At 49.3% G+C, this 9,406-nt stretch overlaps 1 protein-coding gene across 4 annotated transcripts in view; it reads right to left on the bottom strand.

Annotated features, from left to right (window-relative positions):
- Positions 1 to 644: 644 nt before the first annotated feature.
- DLG3 (discs large MAGUK scaffold protein 3) overlaps positions 645 to 9,406 on the bottom strand; it is a gene marked incomplete at its 5' end in the record, with an annotated part of 70,261 nt that continues 61,499 nt past the window's right edge. For 2 of the 4 annotated variants that reach the window (XM_080653381.1, XM_080653382.1), the window contains 8 exons: positions 645 to 915; positions 1,965 to 2,056; positions 2,391 to 2,500; positions 2,869 to 3,041; positions 3,564 to 3,665; positions 4,245 to 4,295; positions 5,542 to 5,583; positions 9,368 to 9,406. The exon at positions 9,368 to 9,406 is cut by the window's right edge and continues 61 nt beyond it. In XM_080653381.1, coding sequence (XP_080509507.1) covers positions 809 to 915; positions 1,965 to 2,056; positions 2,391 to 2,500; positions 2,869 to 3,041; positions 3,564 to 3,665; positions 4,245 to 4,295; positions 5,542 to 5,583; positions 9,368 to 9,406 — 716 coding nt within the window. In that variant the 3' untranslated portion in view covers positions 645 to 808. Of the gene's footprint in view, positions 916 to 1,964; positions 2,057 to 2,390; positions 2,501 to 2,868; positions 3,042 to 3,563; positions 3,666 to 4,244; positions 4,296 to 5,541; positions 5,584 to 7,298; positions 7,345 to 9,367 lie in introns of all 4 variants that reach the window. The other 2 variants (XM_080653379.1, XM_080653380.1) reach the window with 2 other exon arrangements.

Below are 9,406 nucleotides of genomic sequence, written 5' to 3'. Positions count from 1 at the left end.
GAGAATGACCAAGTGTGAGGGCCCTTGGTACAGCATTTACTACCACTTTCAATCCCTCCCCAACCAGTTGTGGTATAAGATACCATCTGATTGGAATATGAAAATTAAAGCATTTCTCTAACAGCATAGTACCATTGCTGAAGTTTCCATAGGTTTTCTAGTCCAAAGGTGTGATTATATATATATATTATATACGAGTGTATAATATATATATATATAATAATTTCTATGTATTTTAGATAAATTACACACACACACACACACATATATATATATATATATATATATATATATATATATATATATATATATTTGTATATAAATAAGGTACTTTCTGTCATCATGATGGCACACCATACGGAACTGCATGCAGCAGTACAGATAGGCAGAGATGCCGGAAGCACCTCATCGCGAGGTGCGCTGAGCTCACGTCAAAGCTGTGCGGCTGTCCAGAGTCTGTCTTTCCATCAGTCCTCCTCTCCTCTCTTCTCTTCGTGTCTGCTAGATTTTTATGAAAACAATGACTCTGAAGGATTTGCACCTGTGCTAGCGCTTGGGAAAGGTCCATGCAGGAATGGGCACAGTCACATGATGAGTGAGATGGCATCGTCCCCCCAAAATAAACTCAAACAAAACAAAAATTTAAAAAACAGAACAGGACTAGAAAACTCAATTTTTTTTGACATATCTAAAAAAGGGGACAAGAACAGTAGTCATTTGTTCTTCCCGTGGGGTCAGGAATGAAGAGGGAGCAGGGAAGAGGGGCTTGACTTCTTCTGTTCACAAGAGAAAGGATGGAGGGGCTTCTTCAGAGTTTTTCAGGGGATGGGACCCAAATGTAGTGCCCAGACTGGTCCTCAATGATTTGCTTGATTTTGTTATAAATCTCTTCGAGTGAGTCACCCTGTACAATGGCTGAGTGAAGAGAAAACAGAATTATTACTGTGGTCCACAGCACCCCCAAACCCCAGCAATATGGCCTGTCCCAATAGGTCTATAGCTCAGCCTGGCATGCAACGACCACATGGCCGTGAGATTAGTGTCACTATGTTGCTGTCTGTGAGCCTAGTGCAGCAAGAGAAACTGGCAGGTGCTCCAAGCCCAGGGCTTGAAGTAAATTTGCTGAGTCGTGAGACTAAGTAGCAATGAATAGGAAAAATGTATTGCTTACAAACTTTTATTGCACGCCCATTAGATGCCAGACGTTGCAGTTCATGCTGCCCTTGGCCACATGAGGCCAGCAGCTGGCAGTTCTCAAGCAGCCATAAGCAGAAGACTGGGGAAATTCCAGTCATCCAGAGAAAGAGCTGGAAGCCACAATTTCTGGCAAGAGAAAGTGCTCCTGGAGCCGTTACATCTGCTTTTTCAGAGGTCAGCATGGCACACAGGACACAGATGCTCACCGTAAAGCGAGCTCCAAAACTCAAGAGATGACAGGACAGTTACAGATCCTGTCCTGGTCCATCTAGAAGCGCTCCTGCTAGAGTTTACTCTGCACAAACCTGAACATACATGTCACTGCACGTGAAAAGGTAAGCAACATGCTACAGACACCCTGCCAACCTCTGAGAAACTGACCTCTAGGGTCACATGCACACATACACTGACAGACAACTTGAACACCACACCAAGGAATCATCAGCAACAACAAACATTTCTTCAGGACCTAAAACATGCAAGGCCAAGTCCTGGAAGTGGGGGGAGAGCAGCATAGTACTGTAAGGAGCATCCGCTCTAGTTGGCACACGAAGACAAAAAGAACAAAATGATCTAAGGCAGCATTGGTGATAGTAGTGGATACTATAAACTGGCTAACTGCTCTGGTGAGCTGCAGGGCACTTGAGTACTTTGGAAAGGTATGAGCTCAAAACTCCCCAGAAACTCTGTGCGAGGTGACTAAGCCTCAGGGAGACCCTTCTAGAACAGGCGTTGGCTGGTCCCACATGAGCCAGACTGGTCCTTACCTGTGAAGTACTCTCCGAACTCCTGATCCAGCTTCATGGCTTTGTCATAGATCTTATTTGCTTGTTCGTATGTCTGCCGTCGGTTCATTTCCCTGCCAATGACAGAAGAAATACAGCGCCGAACTAAATTCCATGTTCTGATTAACACAAAGGATTATTCCAGGCTCCTTGAACACCTGCTCAGCTGTCCTCTGAGAGCAGCACGGCCCATGGCTCCACATCTTCCTCAAACCTTCCAGGTCTAAAAGTGCACCCAAGAATGCACACATGGGCACTCACACCAGGAGCCCTCAGGGACCAGAGCTGGGGTACAGGTCTCCCTTTGTGCTTCCACTGGGGCACCCACTGGCCCAACCAATCACTTAGTTTTCTGTTTCCTTTCTAGGGCCCTCTCCCAGCCAGGAGTGAGTCTCAGTGAATACTTACATAAGTGCTTCAATGGACTTGGGCTTGATGAAAATGGCAATGGGATAAAGTTGTGCTTGCTGCAGCCTCTTGATAGCATTGCCGGAAACATCTAAGATGCAGTGCTTGCCCTGGAAAAGCAACAACTTGCATCAGCACTCCTGGTCCCTGTCTCAGCCCAACCCCAAGTACTTATCCAGTTAGCAAACCCAACATCAGAGGTACCCAGGTGCCACATTTTCTACTACTACCCAAAAAAGGCCAGGTCCACAGATGGGGTCCTATTCAGGTGGGTGACACTATAGAGTGAGTTGCATGGATGAGGCAGGCAGACCCACCATCCAGGGGCTGGGAATGTACAGGGTGGGCAGGCTTTGGTCACAGTGCCACATGGTGGGCCCTGTGCCAGGAGGAGGAAGATCCAGCGGACCTATGGCGGGAAGCCTTCTGTGTACCCTCTGTGCGGTACTTTACTACCAGGGCCATCACCTGCCCTTACCCTCTCTGCCACTGCCCGCACTGACTGGATGCTGGTCCCGTAGAGATTATCATTGAATTGGCCTGCCTCGATGAACTTGTTGTCCTGAATGTCCTTCTCCATTTGTTCTCGAGATACCACGAAGTGGTAGTCCTGCCCATCCACCTCATTCTCACGCCGAGGCCGCGTAGTATCTGAAGGAAAAAAGGAAATGCTGGGCAGCCCAAGGAGAATGACATGCTCCTCTCTTACCTGGGTGCTGAGGCCACTCCAGTGGCGAGATGAGTGGGGAAAGGAGGTGGGAAGAAGTTTGTCTTGCCTACTTCTCCCCTAACCTCAACTCTCACACACAAGGGGCTATTTCTTTCAGGTTCTACTGGACCAGAAAGGTGGGGTTTCCCAGACCAAGGCTCGACAGGGATGCCAAAGATGGTACAGGAGCCAGCGAACATGACGAGCTGTCCAGTGGCCACACTGACCCACTTGGGCTGGGCCCAGCGCTTGTCCAATCATTCCTAACCATTGGCACTCAACCATTTCCCAAATGAGTGAGCAGGCCACTCTGATGTCTTAGTCCCCCCAACCCCATCAGCTTTGGGGGAATCTAGTGCTGCCTAATCTCTGCTAGGGTATTCAATGCACCCTTTCCATAATATAGCAGAGCAACAAATCACAGGGCATCAACACCAATACCCACAGTCTTCCTGGGCTCTTACGTGGCACACAGGATCCAAACTTATGCGGGAACTCTGAGATCAGGTCATCGTTGACTCTGTCCTTCATTGGGCCCAGGATGATCACAGGCCTTGCATAGTGAACTGGAGAGAGAGCGCATGAAGATAGTGAGTGAGGCCCCGAATGGACAGCCTGTTCTACCTGCAAATCTGCCCAGAACACTAAGGCTTGGAGCCACCACGCAGGCAGGGCAGTGTCCACAGCCATTCACTGGCTTTTAACTACAAAGACATCAAAGATCCTTTACTTTGAGAATATCTAAGTCCGAGGCACCTCCCCTTCCATCAGATTCAGGAGAAATCTCTGCATGGGCACCAACAGCTGAGCAGGGCTCTTTCAGAGCAGCCACTGAAGGGACATGACCAGGACCTCCATTTTAGCAGCAGCCACAGCCACTGAAATCTCTCTCTGCCATCCTTGTAAATCCGCCCTACCTTTTGGAAGGCACCCTGGCAACGAGCACAGGTGCGGCAGGGGGGTATGCACACTGGGAGGCCACCCTGTTTCTAACAAAGGAAGAAGGGGAAGAGGACGAGACCCCGGGGGGCTGCATGTGCCCTCCAGCTCCCCCATACTCTTCCCTGCCACCATGACCACCACTGTGTTGGGCCCCATATCTGCCAAGACTGGTTGGAAGGCAAGATTCTCAGAAAATAGCTTACTTTCTTGCCGAGTTACTGGCTCATATGACAAAATAGCATCCTCTTGTCCTTCTGCAACAAAAAAGGAGACGTGTTAGCACTCCCTAATCTGCTTCCCTGCGTCCTCATCTTCCTACAACACTCACCTCACTCCTACCTGTGTCAAAACAACCTGGTCAAGTCGTGCCTGCTCATACCTGCCCCATGCGTCTGTCTGCTTCCCGCTGGCAAAAAAGCACAGGAAGCCCCCACCACCCGGAGCAGGAGCTGGAGTCCTCTTGTTCAACGAAATATAGCTGAGCAGAGGCATGACCCAGAAATCATGAAGCCTCTACCAGAAACCACCCCAAGTTTTCAGGAACTGTTCTTAAGGACAGTCACCTGTGCTAAGTTGCCCTCTTGCTCTGATAAGAATTACAGGGAAGCTTCAACTGGTCCCCAGCCTAACTTTGGCCTTATAAGGGTCTATCTATTGCCCCATTCACTGGAATAAGCACCCAGAAAAATGGCACAAGACTGGGGTAAGGTCCCCAGTGCCCTTTAAGACCATGCTGAGGCCTGCACTCTCCTCACTGTAGAGCTCCATGTATCTTAGTAATGAGCTTTTCCCAAAACAGTTGCCACGCCACTGGGTGCTGAGTGCCTAGAGGTGCTAAAGCAGCTGGTGGCAGTGCCAGGGAATGCAGCAAAGCTTGCATCAAGCCCAGGATGCCTGCTCACGGGCTTTCTCTGAGCCAAAGACTCCTGGGCAGATTTTCCAAGGCCTCTAGCCACAACTGCCAAGAGGCCAGTGCACCCAAAGTTCATGGAGTTTGGTTTGTGGCTTCTCTAGCTTAGTCACAGGGTCTCTCAAAACAAATGGGACAGTTACCTGACCATTTAACCCACTAAAAGGCAAGGACACCAAGCCTTAACCCAGGAGGGCCTGGTGACCTGGCAAGGCAATTCAGGACATTATCCCACAGAAGCCATCTTTTTTTTTTTTTTTTTTTTTTTGTCTTTGAACAAATCTGCAAAATTGACAGCATCTACAGCCCATAATGTCCCATGGCAGGGATTTCCTCACTGGCAGCTCACCCTTCCCAGGGCCTCAGGGATGCTTTAAGTGAGGTCCCAGGAAGGATGCAGGCTTAATCCACAGCCTGAAGCCCATCCCAGAAGAACAAACTGGCCACAGCATGTCCAGGATCTGAAAGTGCACATGGCTGAAAGAAGCACTAGCCTCTCAACAGAAATGGCAGCCTTGTGACACTGGAATGAGGGTGGCTGGGACACATGGTGGAGCAACACGACATGGGGGAGAATGACACACACTTACTGGAGCTGCTTTCGCTGTCACTGGTGTTGGATGTCACTCCCTCTGCAAGCCAACAAGAAAGAGACTCCGATTCAGAACACACCCCTGACAGGTCACACGCGGCACAACACTCAAATGCTCCAGGAGCAAGACACTGAGCAGTCAGCCTAGTCAGGCCACAGGAGACTTGCCACATCCAGGATACCAACTGGGAAGCACAGCTCCAACCCTGAGCCTGGCTACCTCGTACTAGTCCACAGAGCCTCTAGGTCTGCCAAGTCCCTCCCTCTACACCACAAGCCCTCGATTCTTTGGCAGCTTCCTCTTCATCTGAATACAAAGAACTGACAATGGATGGCTTCCAACTCCTATGTGAAAATGTATCTCCCAAGGCTACCAATAGGAAAGGAAAGGCAGTGATGGTAGCAAAGAAAAGTCCAGGGACCAGGCTGCTCTTAAATTTTCCTCCCAGATAGAGGCCCCAAAATACAGAACTGCATGGTGCTCCTAAACAATAAGGCTAAGCACTGGGAAGGCTGCGCAGTCACCAGGTAACAATGCTTTGACCACTTGGTGGGACCAACAGCTCTCCTACCACCCCTACCTAGAAGGGAGGGTGTGGCCTCAGCGGTGAGGGGTGCTCCCCCATCCACCCGACAGACATGGCGAAATACAGACAACAAAGAACACCTGGAGGACAAGACGGCTCTCCTGTCTCAGAGCCTTGGGACCTGCCCACATCCGGGTGTGGGTGAACAGGCACACTCACAGGAGGCACAAGGCACAGTCTGGCCCAAACGAAGCCCACCCACTACTCCCCAGACAACAGGCGAATGAAGATGAAGAAACATGGACACAACAAACTATGGAGAGAGACATTGCTCATTTCAGCCAAGATGACACTGTTCCAGACCGTGATATGCTGTGGCCTCCAGGAAGGACTGGCTGACTCGGCAGCCACAGCTAGTTCCTGAGCAATCCTGAGGAAGCTCCTCCAACCTTCTCGCCTTTAGGGCTTACAGAGGGAGAGGGTATGCTTGCGGAAGCTGCCTGGCACAGCCGCATGTATGTGCTCCTCTGTGCACAGTGGGGGCGCTATGGCCCTGCCATCTGTGTCCCTTCATTTTCTACTCTAGGATTATTTTCAGAGAGGAGAGGCCAGTCAGGGTTCTCCCAAATTAAAGCACTAAATATATATGGTCCACAAATGCCGCTGAATCCCCCTCCAGCTCAGCCCCTTAAAAATGCTCTGTAGAAAGCCAGCCTGCATCTGTTTGCTGAGTTCCTGGACCAGCTGGGAGATCCCAGATGCACAATGGGTAAAGGGCTTCACAGTGCTCCTGCCCCTAGTTAAATAGAGTGAATCAGTTCATTCTCAAGCCCAATACTTTAGTGCTGGGTCACTGGGAGAAGAATCCAACCAGCAGGCACCCCTCACCTCAACAATAGGCTAGAAATGAGCTGAGTAGTCACCCTGGAGAAGTACTTTTGCCCACCTCACTTATAAGGTGGGATGACAATGGTTGGGCTCCCCACCACTTCAAGGTATAAAAGGAAAACACAGACATGAATAACAGGCTTTTATTAGGGTACCATGAACCCAGAGCAGAAATATGACATTCACCACCACTTCTATTCTTCCTCCTACTGTGGCATCAGAGTTCTCACAAATACTGCCCTCCCCTCACCCTTCATCCTCACCCACACCCACGTCCCCTACACCCCCAACCCCAGCATCTCCATTCATGCCCAGAATACGGTGTGTACGTTTGACTTACTCAGGTTCTTTGCTCCATAATAATCGTCACTTAACCCAGGGAAGTCCTGATTTCACAGACAGCAAGGAAAAAGAGAGCGGGAAGAGGGAGGAAGGGAGGGAGGGAGGGAGGGAGGGAGGGAGGAAGGGAGGGAAGGAAGAGAAAATAGAGAAAAAAGACAGGGGAAGGAAGAATACAGAGCCAGGTGAGCATTAGTGACAGAAGTATGAAACACTATAAGACCTATAGCTATAGTGAGGTTAAGAACTTTGCTACAGAAAGAACGTCCCAGGTCAAATAAGATACCTGGACTTCATTTGCTGCTAGAGGGACTTGGAGGGGACTATCTCAGGTGGTCTACAGCCTACAGGCCGTCAGGGCAGGTGACATTCCAAGGCTTGGAGGACATGCCTTGACTAAATTTGTCTTTATAGAGTCAGGTCTCTGCTTTGCTCCTGAAATCACCATTTCCCTCTGCAGTGCATGAAGAGCAAACACCTATGTTTGGCAGGTAGGCAGGCAGAATTGTCATCATCCCAAGGAGCTTTCCCCCAATACTGATTCCCTCTGCCCAAAGCCTTCAGGGAAAGCTTTATGCAGTCTGAGTGGACTTCAAAGCTGACCTGAGTTGTGTAGACCATGGGGGTTGAGCTCAGCTTTCAGAGGATAAGCACTAGGCAGCTTCATCTCTCACCCGACAGGTAAACTACCAATCAGCTGGGCCACTCAACAGTACACCCCTCCAGGCTCAGTGCAGAGGTTCTGAGACTCATCTGGTGAACTGTGGTGACTGTCTCCTACTGCTCACAAGAAGAACCAACTACACCTAGTGCTCTTACTGAGCTCCCTGGGATTGTGAGCCATATCCTTCATCTGGATGAAGGTGTCCTTGTCTCTCCTAGCAACTACCCTAGATATCAATGACCTGCATCTACCATGACCATGAATCAGGTTGGCCTAGAAAAAGGGCATTCCCTATCTGAACTAGCTAGTCCCAATAGCCCAGGACCCCAAGACCCCTCCTTGTGAGGTAGAAGAGAGGTTTATAGTTCACCATGAACCACATGAGAAATATTTCACCAGCCTGACAGGTCAGAACAGTTAATTTCTAAGGCAAATGTCAGAATATGAATGTTCTCAGGATTAAATTGGTTCATAAAAAGTTCAGTTAGCCCTGGCCAGGTGGCTCAGTTGGTTGGAACGTCATCCTCTACACCAAAAGGGTGCGGGCTCAATACCTGATTGGGGCACGTGCAGGCAACCTATCAATGTTTCTCTCTCACATCGATGTTTCTCTTTCTCTCTCCCTCCCTCCCTTCCTCTCTCTCTAGAAATTAAAACACACACACACACACACACACACACACACATATCCTCAGGTGAGGATTTTTATTAAAGTTCATTTACCTCAGTTATATGGTATTTTCTACCAAAGCAGCTTCATATTTCTCAATAAATCTTTATTTTGACAATGCTGCGTAGTCCCCCTTCCATGTCAATTCCTTCAGGAAGAAGGATTTTATTCTGAAAGCTGGCTCTGTAATCACTCTAGGACAATATGGGTCTGTTAGAGCCACATGGACATCCTGTGTGTGATTCAAGAGGTAGGCCTGATTCCAGAGAAGAAAAGGCTCTTCTCTTGACATAGGTGAGTGAAGTTAAGGGAAAGAAAACACAAGAGGAGGAAGCCAGGAGAGCAACATTGAGTCCCTAGACCTGGTTCTCTTGAAAATCCAGTTTTCCAAAGCTGGCACCGTGGCTGAGAACTGCTCATTGCCACCACAACAGAGCTCAGCCTGGCACTCCCAATACCAGCGCCAGGACTTTCTAGGAGGCCAGCCCCAGAACTAGTTCCACTCAGAGCCTCCAACATTCCTTTAGAGTGACGAGCTGGACAAAAAGACCCAATGTCTCACTGTGCAGACCAACTGCTACCTTGACTCTGCCAACAAGCAGGTACACATGCACACACATGCACACATGGACACGCCAGCACACTCACGTTCCCAGTCCTCTCACAAGGGGAGGTGCAAATGAGAAAGAGGGCGGGGCTGCATGCCAGCTGCTCTCTGTACCCTGCTGCTACTTACGTTCCTGTATGCTGCTCTCCTGGGCCATGTTTTCTTTGC

The sequence above is a fragment of the Plecotus auritus genome, assembly GCF_963455305.1.
Source record: "Plecotus auritus genome assembly, chromosome: X".
In the NCBI taxonomy this organism is placed as follows: Eukaryota; Metazoa; Chordata; class Mammalia; order Chiroptera; family Vespertilionidae; genus Plecotus; species Plecotus auritus.
Note: the sequence above shows the minus strand (reverse complement) of the source record. Positions and strands in the feature narration are given on the sequence as shown.